Source organism: Petaurus breviceps, unplaced genomic scaffold (assembly GCF_028583685.1).
Source record: "Petaurus breviceps papuanus isolate PSGF00001 unplaced genomic scaffold, PetGlider_PUasm1.0 186, whole genome shotgun sequence".
NCBI classification, from domain to species: Eukaryota; Metazoa; Chordata; class Mammalia; order Diprotodontia; family Petauridae; genus Petaurus; species Petaurus breviceps.
The window spans coordinates 8,385,281-8,403,767 of NW_027185798.1; the positions used below are offsets into that span (position 1 = coordinate 8,385,281).

The 18,487-nt window shown below is 47.7% G+C and overlaps 1 protein-coding gene across 1 annotated transcript; it reads right to left on the minus strand.

Moving 5' to 3' along the window:
- Window positions 1–14,227: 14,227 nt before the first annotated feature.
- Window positions 14,228–15,238, minus strand: CLDN3 (claudin 3). Its single transcript, XM_069089173.1, has one exon. The coding sequence runs from the start codon at window positions 15,026–15,028 to the stop codon at window positions 14,363–14,365; it is 666 nt and encodes a 221-aa protein (XP_068945274.1). The 5' UTR covers window positions 15,029–15,238; the 3' UTR covers window positions 14,228–14,362.
- Window positions 15,239–18,487: the final 3,249 nt, after the last annotated feature.

Here is an 18,487-nt window from a genome sequence, read left to right on the forward strand (position 1 = left end):
ACCAATTCATTTCTTTTCAATCTTCTATTGTTCACATTCAGTCTTTGAGCATATTTCTTAAGTTTAGCTAATCAATGAGATGAGAAATCAAGTCCTACTGAGCCATAAATTCAGACATTGCCTATTTGGCAGTGGAATCTCTGGCTCAAGAGTCCACTTGCTCCCAAGCTGGTTCAGACTCCCTTCACTTCTGGTCTGGCCCATTGCAATCACCTCCCAAAGGCTCTTTCTGCTTCCTTCAGGCTCTCCTCTCTCTTGGAGTCATCTTCCCTGCAGCTACCAAATGGGTATATGATAAAACACACCTCTGACCCTTGCTCAAGATGTTCTAACCCTGATAATGCTTGATGGGGTGGCACTGACTCACCTTTCCTGACTACTTTCACATTCCTCCCTTTCAGGCACTTTGGGTTTCAGTCAAACAAATCTACTTGCTGCTTTCCATACCGGACAGTCCACGAAAGAGAGACAGAGAAACAGATACAGAGAGAGACACAGACTGAGTTGTAGAGACAGAGGCAGAGGCACAGAGACAGAATTATAGAGACACAGAGAGACAGAGGCAGAGACAAATCGAAAGACAGACAATGAAATTTGTCTGGACTATAGAATGTGGGAAGAATAAAGTATAATTAATCTGGAAAGATAGGTTAGGATCATATTGAGAAGGGCTTTAAAAGAGAAGCTTTTATTTTTATCCTAAGGGAATAGGGAGCCACAGGAGTTTATTGAGTAAGAGAATGATATGATCAGAGCTTCATTTAAGGAAAATCACTTTGGTAGCTGTGTGGAGGCTGGTTTGGAGAGGTTAAAGGCTTGAGGCAGGGAAGCCAATTAGAAGGTCATTGCAATAGCCCATAAGAGAGGCGATAAGTATCTAAACTTGGTAGTTGTGTGGGTAGATAAAAGGTGTCAGGTGTGAGAGAAATAAGACTTGGCAACTGATTGTATACATGGGGTGAGAGTGAGTTGAGGTTATAAACCTGGGAGAATGGAAAGAAGGTAATACCCAGGTATGGTGGTTCTAGGCTTAGAGTCAGGAAAACTTAAGTCTGAATCCAGTCTCAGATACTTACTAGCTGTGTGACCCTGGGCAAGTCACTTAGCTTCTATCTGCCTCAGTTTCCTGAAGTGCAAAATGGAAATAAGAACAGTACCTACCTCGAGGTGTTGTTGTGAGGAACAAATGAGAGAATAATGGGAAAGCACTTGACACAGTGCTTGGCACATAGTGGTAGTTGTCCTTGGTGCTTGAAGACCAAAATGACATCACTAAGTTGGGGTCAAGGTACAGTGTGTACACAGGTTAGGCACAAACAGTCTGAATGAACATTTAGAGTGGAGATGTCTCTACACTGGTACATCTCACATTTCTTTTGAGCTGCTGCAATTGTGCTTTGTTCATAGAGCACAGCACTGTCACTGAGGCAGGCCCGCCATCCTGGACGGTCCTATGCCGGCATCTCCCATGTCACACAGTCAATTCCAAAGTTCTTCAGAGACCTTTGGAGTGTCCATGTTTTGCTTCTTCTGACCATGTAAATGCTTGTCCTGTGTGAGTTCTATGTCAAAGTCTTTTAGGAAAACACATATTTGGCATTCAAACAACACGGCCACTTGTGCTCTCTGTAGTAGAGTTTGAAGCTTTGTAGTTTAGCTCAAGAAGAGACCTCAGTGTACAGGACCTTATCCTGTCAGGTGATCTTCAGAATCTTCCTGAGACAAGTTGCATGGAAGCAAGTCAGTTTCCTGGCATGGCGCTGGTAGACTGTCCAGGCTTCACAGGCATACAACAATGAGGTCAACACAAGGGCACTGCAGACCTTTGGTTTGGTAGGTAGCCTAATGCCTCTTCTCTCCCACACTTTCCTTCAGAGTCTCCCTGAACTAGCCCTGGCAATGATCTACCTCATCATCTATGTGTACATCCCTAGAAAGTATACTGCCAAGATATTCGAACTTATCCACAGCATTCAAAACTTCTCCATTTGCTGTAATCATGATTCCATGTACAGATGGAGTGGTACTGGCTGGTGAACATCTGTTTTCTTGGTGTTAATTGTCAGGCCAAATTAGCATGAGTGGCAAACCATACTTTGTTGAAACAGTTTTAGAAGTTGTATTAAGTGCACAATCATCTTCAAACAAAAGTTTCACACCAATTCTCCCTCCACTTTAGTCTTGGCTTGTAGCCTTTTCCAGTTGAAGAATTTACTATCAATGAGGTGGCTGACCTTGATGCTGTGCTCATTATCGTTGAAGGTGTAGCTTGGGAGCAAGTACTCAGCCTTGTTTCACTCCATTGGTGAATGGGAAAGTGGGAGAGTATTGTCCATTACACAGAACCCGGGCAAGCATGCCACCATGAAACCGACATACAATGCTGAAGCATTTCTCCAGGCAACCAAATTTTGACATAATTTTCCACAAACCCTCATAATTGACAGTGTCAAAGTCCTTGGTCAGATTGACAAACATCATGTACAGACTTCTGTTCTGCTCCTGGCATTTCTCCTGTATCTATCAGGCAGCAAACATCATATCAACTGACCATTCCTCAGCACTTTCTGAAGTCATATGGGCTGTCAGGTAGATGGCCATTTCCCGGGTGAAGGACTGACCTATTAAGGAGGACTCTGGCAAGAACCTTGCCAGCAATGACTAAGAGAGGGACCCCACTGTGTTATCATAGGGCAATTTATTTCCTTTGTCTTTACAGAGGTGGACAATGGAGGCATCCTTGAACTCCTGGAAAGATAATCTCTTTTTGCTATATAACCCACAAGATTCCAGTTAACTTTTGTATGAGCAGCAGACCACCTGCCTTGTAGATCTCTGCTGAAATGGAATTAGCATAAGGTACATTGCCACACAAAAGGAACATAATGGCATTCAAAACATCTTCTTTAGTTGGAAGTTTGGCTAGAGAGGGTTAGACTTCAACCTGAGGTATATAGTTAGTATAGTTAGTAGTTTCAAGCACTGGTTGATGATGATCTGAAAACACTATGGTAGTGTTCAGTCCATCTCTCCAGGGTCACGTCTTTATCACTCATCAGTGTGACTATCAACACTGAGTAGTTGGGATTCACCATAGGCCTTTGGCCCATAAGTAGCCTTCAGGGCATCATAAAAGTGCTTAAAATTGTTACTGTCAGCATAAAACTTCCTTCTTACAGAGCCAAGGATCCTGCATCTCTATAAGCCTTGCTTGCACTTTACTTTTGATGGAGTTAAATGCTCTGTTCTTAGAGATAGATGAACTATGCTACCGGTAAACCCTTTGGAGTTCTTTCTCTCTGTGTCTCTGTCTCTGTCTCTGTCTCTCTCTCATCTACCAGCTTCTGAATTTCTCAATCATTTTCATTAAGCCAGTCTTGATATTTGTGAGTGTTCTGACCCAGATGTACACTAAATCTCTGAAAGCTGTCCACTCCTTTTCTGCTCCACTGTTGCCAACTAGTTGGCTCAACTTTCCCTCCAAGTTAGCAATAAACTGTTCCTGCTCAGGGAATAGCTCTAATCTATTAACATTAAGTCTTCTGGTAGTCATCTTGCCTTTGGGTTGTCACTTTTGTTGAACATGAATGTTTAGCTTGGACAGGATAATTCTATGACTGGTCCAGCACTCTGCACCTCACATCACCACACTTTGCCTTTGTCACTCTGACATCCTGTATGTCTCTTCTATTTATAATCACATAGTCTATTAGATGCCAATGTTTGCTGCCAGGGTGCAAACACAAAGTTTTATTGCACTTAGGTAAATGGAAGAGACCATATTGATGATGAGAAGTTCATAAGATGCATAAGTCTTCAGTAGAAGTGACTATTGCTGGTGTTTCCAACTCCATTCGTCCCAAGGACTCTGCCAAGTCTGATCGTCTGAACCTACTCTGGCATCAAAGTCACCCAGAATTATAAGCTTGTCCTCTTTTGGCACAGTGATGATAAGGGTCTCCAGGTCCTTCTGAGATTTTTCTTCGACCTCATCAGGGTTTGTCATGATGGGGATATATGCCCCGATCATAGTGGCATGATGCTTTCCTGCAAGTGGCAATCACATTGTCATGAGTCAGCCAGTCACTTCTTTTGGGAGGCATACAAGTCTGTTGACTAAATTAGTCTTGATCACAAAACCTACACCGGCTTCATGGGCGCTCCCCTTCACTGCGGCCCCTCCGGAAAATCGTGTACTCTGCTCTGACGTCAGTAAATGACCTTCGTTTGCCAGCCTTGTTTCACTCAGGGCTGCTATTTGGAAGCGATACCTGCTGAGTTCTCTTATCTTTCGGGTCTAGTGGATTTCTTGTTCATACGTGTTCGCACATACCATGTGCCAATGGTAAGTGGAATCCTCTTTGTAAAAGCTTTTTTCCCTTGTTTTGCATTTCGACAGCAGGGTGGGATCTCTGCCATGGTAAGCAGGCCAGCGGTGGGTGAAGCAGATAATGTTTAGGGCACTTTTTCTAGCCCCTTCCTCACTCCAGGTGGTGAATAGAACAAAAAGGCTGCTCTCACCCCCAGGGAGTGGCTGAATCCCACTGCCGCTTCAGTCCAGTGACAAGATGACCCCGTGGCTCATGTGCAGGGTTGTGATGGCAGCTCCCGGGGCAGCCATACCCGCTGCTTGTCACCAGAGGACTCTGAGGTAAGCAAGAATGGTAAAGTGGTGTGGGTGAGCTCTTTGGATTTGTGCGGAAATTAGATTTAAGTGAGGCAGAGTTGGATGAAGTTAATTGGGCCTCACTCACTCTTCAAGAGTCACTGAAGTCCAGAGTGTGTCTGGATCAAGTCAAGATGATGAGTGGTGATGGCTCGGGATCCAGTGAATGAATGACCTTGGCGTCTTCAATGTCTGACCAAGTTCTCATCACCCCATAGTTCCTGCTTCAGCCACCTTTATGGCCATTGGAACAAATTGTTCTTATCTGCCCATTCCACTGGGGATAGTCTTCAGATGCTTGGGGTAGATGCTCCCTTCATGCACCCATGGGTGTGAGGCCCACTAGTTGACCTCAACTTGGTTTAGCCCATCTGCCAAAATGGTTTACTGGGACCCGGCCTTTGTACATGGGACAGCTTCTTGGTGTCATAGGTGAGGGTTAGGGCAGAGACAGGCACCAACAGTAGATGAGTAGCCTGGAAAGGGCTTGGCAACCCTTACACCAGAGGTGCTAGCCCTCCCCAAACACCTCTTTACCCCCTGATACACAGTAGGTGCTAAATAAACGTGTATTTTCCCCTTCTTCCACATGATAGCCCTTCAAATACTTAACAATAACTCTCATTCTCCTAGAATCTTCCCAGTTCCTTCAGCCTCCTGGCCTTGAGGCCCTCCGCCATTATCCTCTGGATGTTCTCCAGGTTTATTCCCAATAGCCTTTTGGAAATGTGCCACCTATTAGGCAATGGACGTGGAGTCATAGTCCAACAGAGTGAATCTTGTGGAGATGCAACAGGGTAACGCCCTTTGGAGGTGTCACACCCCCCGCTGGTGAAGATCCAAAAAAAAGTTCTTCCCACCCACATCCTTGGCCCTGTCCAATGGTTCAACATCAGATATGGATTGATGAATAGAAATGACATGAAAGGAGATGCCTTCCTAGTGTATCCTACACCAGACTCTGAGTCTGACTAGTAGCTGGAACCTCCCCAAGTGCTGTCTCTGCCTATTAGAGGCATGGCTACCTTGACGGTGCCATCTTGCTTTCTCTTTGTATTTCTAAGCCTCAATACAGTACTTGGCACATGGTAGATACTTAAATGCTTTCCCACTCATTCCTCTGATTCAACCTCCTCCTTTTACAGATGAGGAAAAGGGAGGCCTAGACAGGTGATTTACCCAAGGCCACACAGGTAATATTACTCAGGCCCACTAACTCCCAAATCTGACATTATTGCCTATAGAATTATCCCGCCTCCCTTTTGCTCTGTGCTAACCAATGGGAATAAGCACCAAAACATCAAATGCACCTCTCAGTCAACCCAGAGGGATTTGGCCAGCATCTCCCAGGATTCTGATTCTGGACACCTCTCTGTACTTGAAGACCTTTTGAATTTGTTGCTGAATTAACTTGGAATGAGAAGCTTCAGCAAAGTAAAACCAGGCTCTAATTTTAATGCTCTCCAGGAATTATTGACTATCTTTACAAGATCAATTGTCTGTTAGCAAAATAAAAAACAGAAAATTGAATGGAGGGACTGCAAAAAGAAGCCCCAACCATCCAGGGAGTTGCAGGGCCAAGGCAAGTGGAAAGGATTTTTTTCTGTGACAGCAAGGAAGAAGATTTAGAAGGAAGAAGGTAAACTGCAGTTACCCAAAAGCCCTTGTTTTCAAGGTTTTTGATGATTAATCCATTCACCGTTTCCTACTTCTGCCCAGTCATTTTTTTTTCTGAGAATTATTATGCACTAAAGAATGCTGGGAATTAGAACCTGGGTTGGATCTGCAGGCTCTCGGGTCAATGCCCTCTTTTGCACAGAGGGGCCAATGAGTGACTTCTTCTTGGACTGCCTGACCCTTTTCTGAAATGTTGGCAGGCTGGCAGAGGAGAAGGTACTGACTGTTCTCAAGAGGCCTAGCCCACTGTCCTTGAGGCAGCCACAATAAATGCTCTGTTTGCTTAATAGGGAACTTGGCATTTGGTCTCTGGAGGAGGAAAGGCTGCAACAGGTGTGGTAACACAAATTGTCCTCAGGCTGAACAACCAGGGAGTGGGAGGAAGGTCCCATGGCAATTTCAGGACTGCTGGGGATTGGTGGTCTTGGGAGAAAACTCAACCCTTTCTCTGTCCCACAACAACAGTTGTGCTTGGTTTTGATTCCCAGGGGTGGGGGTGGAGAGTGGAATGAAAAATCACAGACTCATAGTTTATGTGAGCTAGGAGGGCCCTAAGAGTTCATGCACCGCCACCCCCTCTCCTTGGAATTCTTAGCTTCCTTCAAAGGGCAGGTCAACTGCTTTTTCCTACATGAGGCCTTTCCTGACCTCCTCCCCCATCCCCAGTAGCCTCCTCCTGAAATCACTTGGTACTTGTATATACATGATGCCTACCTCATAGAGTATAAGCTCTCTGAAGGCAGGAACTGTTTTGTTTTTACCTTTGGATTTCTAGTGCCAAGCCTTGTTTCTGGTATACAGTAGGTATTTAAATGCTTGTGGATTAAAGACTTTTTCAGCCTCCCTACACGCTCAGGTGCTAGTAACACCCCTCCTCACCCTGCCCTCCTGACCTATTCACCTTATATTTATCCTGTTTAGACTTATGTGTGTTATAATATAAGTTATATTATATCTAGAATAAGTTAGAATTTATATCGGTTAGAATATAAGCTTCCTGAGGGCAGGAACTAATTAATTTTTTTATATATCTCTAGCACCTAGCCTACTGCCTGGCACATAATTGCAGTTAATAAATACCTGTTGATTCATTGATCCATAATTATAGGATTCCAGAGCTGGAAGGAGTCTCAATGGCCATTTAGTGCCAGGCGTGGGAAACCTCTGGCCTCAAGGCCACATGTGGCCCTCTAGGTCCTCAAGTGCAGCCCTTTGAATCCAAACCTCACAGAATAAATCCCCTTAATGAAAGGTTTTATTCTGTAAAACTTGGACTCAGTCAAAAGGCCACACCAAGGATCTAGAAGGCCACATGTGACCTTGAGACTACAGGTTCCCCACCCCTGAGTCTGACCCATAGCTAAAGGGATCCCCACTATGACACAGACAACAGGTGGTCTGACCCACTCATTTGACGGAGAAGTGAACTGAGGCCAAGAGAGGTGATTTGCCTAAAGCAATATAAGAAATCAGAGGGAAACTGAGAATTAGAATCCAGGTCTCCCAACCCCCCAGTCCAAAGATCTTTCTCTAATACCAGGCTAACTTTTCCTATTTGGAATTAAATACTTGTAGCCCTTCAAGGGCTAGCTGGATGGCCTGGTGGATAGAGTGATGAGTCTAGAGTCAGGAAGATCTGAGCTTAAATCTGGACAGAGACATTCACCAGTTGTGTGACTCTGTTTGACTCAATCCACTGGAGAAGAAAATGGCGAACCACTCCAGTATCTTTGCCAAGAAAACCCCATGGACAGTACTGATGTGTTATGGTCCACAGTCATGAAGGGTCGCACAGGACTGAACAACAACAAGAAGCCCCTCTCCCTTCAACCAGTTACAACCTTTCTTTGCCTTAGTAGATGGGTTAGAATTGCTGTAGCCAAAAAATGCAGCCAACTAGGCAATGAGTCTTTTCAAACTTACCTGGACCAGTCCCGTGACAACACAATTGCTGACGTTGTTTTTCCAAGCCTTTGCAACTTGTGAGCACCTACCTGAGCTCATGCATAGCTAGCTTAGCCTTTGGGAAATTCTGGTCTCCTACAGAGTCATAGCTCTACAGTTAGAAGGGACCTTTGAGAATGTGGTCCTCAGTTTCCTCATCTGTCAAAGGAGGCTATTGGAATAGGCAGCTCTGAAGTCACTTTCTAGGCTATGAACCTAGAAGGCAAGTGCACACCCCTTCCACCATCCTCTCCCACTCCTCCAACTCTTCTAGAGGTATCTAGCTGGCTCAGTGGATAGAATGCCTGGCCTGGCATGGGAAAGATTTGAGTTCAAATCAGGCCTTAGCTGTGTGTGTAACCTTGGGCATTTCACAACTATTTACCTCAAGTTCCTCATCTGTAAAATGGGGATAAAAAGAGCACCTGCCTCTCATGGTTGTTGTGAGGATCAAATGAGCTAAACACGCCATTTAAAAAATTTATTTATTTATTTTTTTAGTTTTTCACATTTACTTCCAGGAGATTTTGAGTTTTAAGTTTTCTCCCCCTCTCCAAGGTGGCATGCAATCTGACATAGGCTATACTTATGAATTCATATTAAACATTTTCACATTAGTCATGATGTAAAGAAGGATTAGAACCAATGGGAGGGACCGTGAGAAAGAAGAAACAAAACAAAACAACATAAGAAAAAGAGAGCATATAGTATGCTTCAATCTGCATTCAGACTCCCAACTTCTTTCTCTGGATGTGGACAGCACTTTTCATCACAAGCCTTGTGGTTGTCTTACAGCCTTGCTTTGCTGAGAAGAGCCAAGTCTAGGAAAATCAGTCATCGAACAATGTGGCTGTTGCTATGTGCCGCGTTCTCCTGGTTCTTCCCCGCTCACTCAGCATCAGTTCATATAAGTCTTTCCACGCTTTTCTGAAGTCCACTTGCTCATTTCTTATAGCACAATAGTATTCCATTACACTCATATACTGCGCGACTTGTTCAACCATTCCCCAATTGATGGACATTCCCTCAATTTCCAGTTCTTTGCCACCACAAAAGAGATGAGCTAATAATTGTAAAGATTTTAGCATATTTCCTGGAACAGTCAGTGCTATCTACACATTAGCTGCTATTTGCTGCTATTACTGCAGATGAGCATGGCCTTTCCATGAGGTTTTTTTGTTTTTTTTGGAGAGGGGAGGCAAGGTAATTGGGGTTGTGACTTGCCCAAGGTCACACAGCTGGTAAATGTCAAGTGTCTGATATTGGATTTGAACTCAGGTCCTCCTGACTCCAGGGCTGGTACTCTATTCATGGCAGTGCCACCTAGCTTCCCCCTTTTCCATGAGTTCTGACAGATTTTGGCCACACTAAAAGTAGCATGTGGAGACCTGCCACCATAGGAGGTGATGGAGAAATTCTTACTATTGTGAAATTGGGGAAAATGATTGTTATTATTTTGCCCGGAGTTAGGACTTCCTCAGTAGAAAATGCCCTTCACCTGTGCAAATGAGTGCCCCTTCTGTAATTCCAGGTTTTAGAGAACTGTCCTGGGGGCAGTAGATTTGGGAGGGACTGGCTCTGGCTCACATCATTGGCCTGAAGCTTTGAAGGCTGGACTTTCACCCAAGTCTTCTGGATCCTGAGGAGGACACTCCATCCAGTGACACAGTGCCCATGAGGAAAGAGATTCATAGGGGAGATGAAGGCATTCACCCACGGGCATGTATCTAGGAAGAGCAGGACAATTATGCTGAGCGTCTGAAGGGGCCTTAGCAACTGTGTAGCCTAACTCCTTCAGTCCACAGGACAAATCCACAGGCAAGTCCCAGAACACCCAGAGGAGTTTAATGACTTGTTTAGGGTCTCATGGACACCTAGGGGATGCCATAGTGCATGGAGTCAGGAAGACTCCTCTTCCTGAGTTCAAATCTGGCCTCAGACACTTAATAACTGTGTGACCTTGGGCAAGTCACTTCACCTTGTTAGCCTCTGTTTTCTTATCTGTAAAATGAAAAGCTGGAGAAGGAAATAGCAAACCACTACAGTATCTTTGCAAGAAAACCCCAAATGGGGTCACCAAGAGTTGAACATAATTGAAAGGACTGAACAACAAAAATCAAAATTGTATAGGGATTAAGAAAAAAAAATAAGATTTGAACCCAGGTCCTTTGATCCTAAATCCAGCACTTTTCCACTACCTTCTCACAGAGGAGCTGAAACTTCCATTAGTCATCTGATTCCAGAACTTCCACTACTTTCATACTTTGCTTGAGGGAGTTTATTGACTTCACTAAGGTTAGTCTTACCCAGGGGCTTTACTCTAGAGGAGTATCAGGAAGTTCCCAATGCACCTCTCCAATTAGCTTCCTTACTAGTTTGTCACCAACAGGAAATTTCACCATTAGACATTCATTCCTTTCGGTCTTACCCTCTGTTAAAATGCATAATTGCAGGGGAAGCTTTACTGCCATTGATACATTAATATGTAATAGCTTTAACTGATCCTTTCCATCTGAAGCAGATTTTGAGGGAGGAGAAGAGAGGAAGGTGAGAACTTTTGAGGTGAAAGGAGTATGGGGAGGGGGGGACACAGGCAAATCTTACAGCTTTGTTATGGTTGAATTTGGATGTCTTCCTCTGTCCCATGGATGCCTGTAGGAACAACCTTCTTAATGCCCTATCACCCTGAAGCATAGAGACTATATGGGACCAGATGTGCCTGGAGCTGCCTGTTCCTGGTCACAGCTTGATGCCACCAGTTACTTCCCTGATCTGATTTCTACTGTGGCAGTTGCCTTGGGCTAAGTGCCCACTGACAAACAGTACCTCCCAGGTGAGGTCCTGGGCAGGAAAGTGTGTGTGAAATGGAGAACAGAAGACATGGCCGCTGCCTTCTGAGATCCCTCATCCTGATTAGGGCAAATAAAACCCTCACCTGTGCTCTGACAACTCCTGATCTGATGGGAGAAGTGCAATCCTGGCCTTTGGGGAGCCCTAGGTCTGATAAGAGGGTCAGTCTGTGCCATCATGTACCTGTTTGTCTGATGGGGAGACTATTCCCCACTAGTAGGCAGCCCCTGGTCTGTTGGGGGAGACACAGCCTCTGCCCCTGGGAAGCTCTTGGTCTGATGGGAGAGACACAGCTCCTGTCCTCAGGGAGCCCCTGGACTAATGGGGAGACAATACCTGCCCTAGGAAACCCCTGGTCTTCTGGGGGAGGCAGAGGGACACAGTCTTAGCACTCAGGGAGCCCCAGATCAAAACAGGGAGCCCCACTTGTAGTATCAAAAATGTAGACCTCAACGTGACTAGAAACTTCATTCAGTCTAAACCAGTAATTTGACAGGTGAGGAAATTGGGGTCCAGGTGGAATTTGCTGGAACTTTGAATACAAGTCCTTCAAACCTAGCACTCTTGCCACTGACAATAATAATAACTAACATTGCTATGCACTTAAGATGGTGTCAGGCACTGTGCTAAGCACCCTTTACACTTATTTTCTGATTTGATCCTCACAACCACCCTGGGAGGAAAGTGATATTCTCCTCATTTTACAGATGAGGAAACTGAGGCAGAGGTTAAGTAACTTGTCCAGATGACACATCTAGGAAGTGTCTGAGGCAGGATTTGAACTCAGGTCTTCCTGACTCCATGCTTGGTGCCTTATCCCCTGTGCCACCTAGATACCCACTATACTGGGAATTTTCAGTCCTCAGGGATGGCCTTGGGAGCTCCCCATCCCAGATCTTCCTGATGGCAGTGGAGACTGGGCAGGTGGCAGAAAGCAGGGGCCAAGAGTTGGCTGTGTGGCTCTGTTCCACCCAGTAGGTGTGGGATGGAGGAGGGACAGAGGGAGAAGTGTTGGCACCCATGAGAGGAAGAATGAAGACACTGGCCCTAATGGAAAAGGTGGCAGGGCTGGGAATGGGGTGTACTTAGCTCTTTATAATGCCCAATCAGTTTGTAAGCCAGCTGGCTGCAGAACAAAGGGAGGCCATTCCAGTGTTCTGGAGCCTGGGATTGGTGAAGCCTGGGTCACCGGGACACCCAGGCACTGGCTCAAGGCTCCCAAATGGGATGGGCTTCTTGGGTTTCAACTTTCCTCTTAGGCCACAAAGAATGATAGGTTTTCCATCGCAGTTCCCACCTCTGCCAGCGCACTTTCCCCCAGTTTCCCCCTGCCTCCCCCGAATCTTTTCAAGTCTTCTTTAGCCCTGACCATGGGTTTAGAAGGAGACTCTCCCTTCCTCCCAGACATTTGCACTCCTCCTCCTGGCATTAGTCCCTCTTCCCTGGCACAAAGGTCCCTTCCGGAACCTGGCCCTCTATTCTCAGCCTTGATCCTCCATTTAGTCCCCCCCCTCCCGCCCCCATTTTTGATGTTGAACTATCATCCCTGGCACAGTTTCTCTTCTACCATTTCATACCTTTGGCACTGAGCCTTTATCTTCGATACCCCCATGCCTGATGCTGAGCCCTCAGCCCTGGCACAGTGCCTGTCCTGGCGTTTAGCCCCATCCTTGATAATTCATCTCCTTCTCCCCCTAATCCTTGGCACTTAGCTGCCCCCTTCCTTACAAAATCCCAGACTCAGAGGGCATCTGGTCGAACCAGTCTCCAAACACAATATACCCTCTTCAGCCTTCCTGTCAGATAGTCATTCAGCCTGCAGTGAGGGGGAACCGTCGGGATTCGAACACTGCCTGAAAGGGAAGCTTCCTTACCTCTTAGCAGACCCCAGTCTTGCTCTTCAAACTTTAAGCACACAGCCCCTAACTGTGGCCACACCCGGGGCATGGTTGGAGCTTCCACTCCACTAGGTGAGAGCTTGGTGCTATGAGAAGGGGAAGGAGAGAGAAACGAAGCAGAGAGAAGAAGGCAGGTGATCCGGCATTGAACCCTCAGGGGCCCTTCGGGCAGGTACCTGTTCCGATTCAGCCGTGCGAGGAAGCAGGACAAACGTATAGACAAACCAAGAAGTTGAATTTGAGGGGAGGGGGCGAGAGGACGAGAGATCTCTTGTTACCAATAGAGAGGGATGCTCTGCTTAGCTCTCAATCCCATTACTGAATCCTAACCGCCAGCCGATACAGATTCATTGTACCTGACACTGAGCTCTGACACCCGCAGCTGAATCCCCAACTCCTGCCCTGAGCACCCTAGCCCAACATTGAGTCCCTATCCCAACACTGAACCCCATTCCCAGGACTGAGTCCCCGCCCACAGAACGAAGCCTTAATGCTGAGTTCCATAGGGACTGCACACCTTCCCAACCAGCAAATCCAGCTCTAGGGACATTCCCAGCCGACAATCCCCATTCCCTATGTGGGAAGAGGGAACACCTTGGGGAGGGGGCTGGCAGCTGTGAGGGACAAGGTCCCAGGAATCCAAAGAAGGAAGGAGCTGAGATCCCGACCTAAGCCTGAAGTCTAGGACGCGCGTTTGGGCTCCGGGGCTGCTCAGGACAAAGGGAGCCAGCCAGCAGGTGCGAAACGAAACATTTTATTGAAAAAGCCCTTCCTTTCCTTTCCCTCCCAGTCCCTCACTAGCGCGCGGCCGCCAATCCTCCTCACCCACTGACCCAGGTTCTCAGGGCTGCGGCCCGACGTAGGGGGCAGGGGGACGGATCGGACGGCGTCCCCAAGGTCAGGTACACTCCACAACCACCCCGTCAACTCGAGGTTGAGTGTAGTAGTCTAGTCCAGAGCTGCGGAAGGCCTCAATTCTCGCCCGTCTGGCTGTCTGCCGCCTCAGTCCACAGGAAGCAAGGAGCGGGTTCGAGCGGTGGGGGCGTCGGGTGTTCACTCGGCCATCCCCCTCCGTAGGATCCGCGGCTGCCCTCTGGGGAGCTCGGGTTGGCTTCTCCGGGAGTTGCTGGGGACTCGTGGGGGGCGGTGCTGCCCGCGCCCGTGGCGCGCCGTCGTAGCTCGGCCCAGAGGCAGCGGCGCGGCACGGGAGACCTCCGGCCGGGCTCCCCCTCCCGTCCACCAGTCAGTCCGTCCGCCGGCCAGTGCCTCGCCTCCGAGCGCCGGCCCTCCAGTCGGGGGTCCAAGGCGTGGCGTGGCGGGCGCGGACTCACACGTAGTCCTTGCGGTCGTAGCTGGGCCCCACACCCATGGCCGTGGTGGTGGTGGAGCGCGGGGCCGAGTAGAGGATCTTGGAGGGCGTGTACTTCTTCTCCTTGGGTGGGCAGGAGCAGCAGAGCATCGCCCCGCCCAGCAGCTGCAGTGCCGAGGCTGCCCAGCCCACATAGAGCCCCGCGCCCATCTCCCGCTTCTGCGAATCGACCACTAAGGGGTTGTAGAAATCCCTGATGATGGTATTGGCCGACCACGACACGGGGATGAGTGTGAGCACTCCGGCCAGCAAGAAGACAACGCCCGCCACGATGGTGATCTTGGCCTTGGTCGTGTCGTCTTGCACGCAGTTGGTGCACTGCGCGCCCACCAGGGATATGAACAGCCCGAGCGCGGCCAGCAGGATGGCCACCACCAGCAGGGCGCGAGCCGCCTGCAGGTCCTGGGGCAGGGCCAGCAGCGAGTCGTACACCTTGCACTGCATCTGGCCCGTGCTTTGCACCACGCAGTTCATCCACAGGCCCTCCCAGATGATCTGCGCCGTCACGATGCTGGTGCCGATGAAGGCCGTCACCCGCCACATGGGCAGCGCGCAGCACACGATGGTGCCCACCCAGCCCAGCACGGCTAGGGACACCCCGCTGATTTCCAAGCCCATAGACATGGCTGCGGCGGAGGCGGCGGCCCAGGGGCTTGGGAAGGGGCGCAAGGGCTGGCTGGGGCCGCCCTGGCAGAGATAGTAGAGGGCTGGGGGGCTGAGCGGCTGGAGCTGGCTTCACTGACTCTAACCGCTCAGCTCCGCCACACCTGCTGCACCTGCCAACAGCCTGCTAGGAGACTGGACTCCCAGGCTCTGCTTTGCCTTTCTTCCTTACCTCGGTGCCCAGGGGCGGGCGGGGGCGGGGCCAGGACTTTCCTAGTTCAGTGACGTGTCCCCTACCACGCCCTCACCCCCTCCCCTTGAAGGTGAGAGGGGAAGAGGCGGGTGGGGGCAATTGGGTCCACCCCACTAGCATTCATTTCTATTGGCATGAGCACCTCCGACTGGCTACCAGTCAGGACGGCCAGTGAGGATTTCGGTGGAGCCTCCAGACCCCTGTAATGCCCAGGAAACCCAAACTATTGATTCCTGTCCGGCTCACTTTTCTAGTCCCTAGAAACTCTCAGGTGAAGGCCTGTCGAGAAGGGCAGGGAATGGAATGAACAATACACTCTCCAGTTGCCAGACCACAGGGTTATTGGTGCCCCATTTCTGAGCCCAGCAATGCTTGGCACATAGTAGGCGCTTAATAATGCTTTTTGAGTGACGTAGGGTAATTGGTACTGAAGGGCTGCCAATCTCCCAGGAACAGAATGGGAATCAGCCTGCTCAAGACAGCACAACAGGACCGTTCTGGAAGCCAACTCCTTCAGGCAGCGCTCCTGGCCTAACCTCACTATTTGGTAGGATTGGACACACCTGCCTGTCGCCCTGGAGGACTGATGCACTCGGTCCTTTTCCCCAAGTCTCCCCTATCTCAGTGAAGCCGAAGAACTCCAAAGCCAGAGACAGGCCTGCTGTCCTCCCTCTGTGTGTCTTAGAGGCCCCTGAAAGCCCAAGTTCTGAGCCTCCTCCCTGGTATTAGTTCTCCTACCCTAGGGTTTGGGTGGGTGTGTGGGGGGGCATTTTAGATCCCATTTGAACAATGCAAAGATCACTGGCTCTCTAGGCAGAAGGGGTGGGTTCGAATTTCACACCTGCTGCCTGGGGGGTATTGGGCAGATCACAATCTCTCTGGGTCTGGTTTTGCTTATCTGTAACATAAGTGACCTTGAGAGACCCCTTCCACTTCTAGAGCCATGATCCTATAAGCCTTCAGCTCCAGAGAAGGACAGTTTCCTTCTTCCAATTTCTAGTGCCAAATGAATGGTCAACATAGCCCAGGTCTAATAGAATATCACCAGTTTATGGCCCAGTCCTGGGGGTTCAATGTAGAGGGTCAGTTCTGATTTGAGTGGATGCTCTAAATGGCCAGTTGGGTCCATCTTTGGATGTCTGACTTCTGGTTTGGGCAGGACAGAAGAGGATCCCAGAGGGAGTTTGGGGGCAAAGTTCAGGGAGTCAGGGAGGCAGCTGGCTCAATTTCAGGTGGAATTCCAGATACCTCAGAACTAGTCTCCAATCCCATAGCAGTGCCAAGCTTTGGCAAAATCATGCAGTTTGCCTCTGCCCTCTTCTTTGTTTCTTCTCTTCCTCCCTTCCACACCTCCTTCCCCCTTTCTAGGCTCCCAAATACTCCTGATCTTTTTCCTTCAACTTTTCAAATCTGACCGTCAACGAAGGACCCGGTAAGGACCCCATTGGTTATCATGGGGCAATGAATTGGGAGAGGGAGTACCTGGGTTCAAATCCTGACTCTTCCACTTAATAGTGTGACTTTGGGTACTTTCCCTGAGTCTCAGTTTCCTCCTCTGTAAAATAAGGGGTTGGGCTACTACTGAGATAATTTCAAGTTAGAATCTATGATTCTATGAAATAGTGGTATGTCAGACAAAATTTAGTTGGTGAACTGTAGTTTTTGTTGTTGTTTTGTAAGGAGAAGGGTCCCAGGGGCTCCTTTCTGACAATCTTGAAGGTCCTTTTTTTTCTGTGGGTAAGATTTACCCCACCAGAGGCAGCCTGCACCATGGTTGCCAGAGTTTCCCCTCCATAAAATTTCCCAGGTGCCCAAGAAGATAAATAGGGTAAGGTAAACAGACGCGTAAGGCTCATAGAAACCTGGGCTCTGACTTTGCAAGGGGCAAAGGTCTGGCCAGTATTTTATTGGGAGTTTCATAGAGAGAGGATGGCCCAAAACATGATAGGATCCCTATGGGGAAAGGAGAGAGGTGGGTGAGGCGGAGAATCTGGGGTAGAGATCAAGGTTGATAATCTCAAACCTGCATTGTCTGTGTTAGGGAAGAGTCCTGTTTGGGGCATTTGGAACTGGTATCGGGGCCAGTTATTTAGCAAACCCAGAGATGAAGCCCGTAATCAGGGCTAATCATAGGAGTAGGAAGAGGGTGAGGGAAGTAAGGGCAAGGTGGTGATGTTAGCTTTATTGAGAAGTCAGATGAACTGGGGTTATAAAAAAAATGTGTTCTGAATTTAATAAATAAAAAAGAATAAATTTTCATATACAAAGTAGAAAATAGATAAGAGAAAATGTAAATTTCTATTATGTACAATTAGCTTTAAAAAATTTTAAAAATTCAATATATTACTTTCCAAACTGCCCTGTTTGCCTGTTTCCTTCTGAATTTCTCCTCTATACATTTGAAAAAATGCTTCAATGACCCTATTTCTTTTCTTTCTGCATTATAGCTAACTCCACCCTCCTTCCCAAGGGTCTCCCCAGTCATAAAAGAAAGGAAAATGCAATCCTTATAACAAACACAGTCAAGCAAAACCAAATCCACACATTTGCTATGTCTATATATGTGTATGTGTGTCTCATTCTATATCTTGAGTCCATCATTTCCCTTCAGGTTGTGGGTAACATTGGTCTTCTGGCAGCAGAGTTGGTCATCTCATTCATTCAATGGAATTCTTAAGTCTTTTAAAGGGCTTTACAATGATATTGTTACTATCTCTATACATTGTTTTCCTGGTTCTGCTTAGTTCACTCTGTATCAGTTCATACAAGTCTTCCCAGGTTTCTCTGAAACTGTCCCCTTCATAATTTCTTATGATACAATAGTATTTTTATTACATTCATATACCATAAATTGTTCAGCAGTTCCCTGATTGATGGGCAATACTTTGATTCACAATTCTATTCTTTGAAAAGAGCTGCTAGAAATATTTTGCTCATTTGGCCCCTTTTCCTTTCTTTGATCTCTTTGGGGTATGTGTCCATTACTCTTCCTTTTACATGTGAGAAAACTGAGACCCCTCCAGGGTAGGTGACTTGACCAGAGTCACTCAGGGAGTAAGTGGGAGAGCCTGAATTGGGATCCAGATCCTGTGATATCTGTCCTGGGAGTCTCCATTCCCACTCAGGAAGTATCAGACTTTTGGATTGGGAAGTTCCTTTGTTCTGAGTCTCAACTTTGGCTGTGTGTGTGTGTGTGTGTGTGTGTGTGTGTGTGTGTGTGTGTGTGT

Excerpts from the sequence above, each read along its gene's own strand:
- CLDN3 (XM_069089173.1), bottom strand. The coding sequence starts at position 15,028 with ATGTCTATGGGCTTGGAAATCAGCGGGGTGTCCCTAGCCGTGCTGGGC.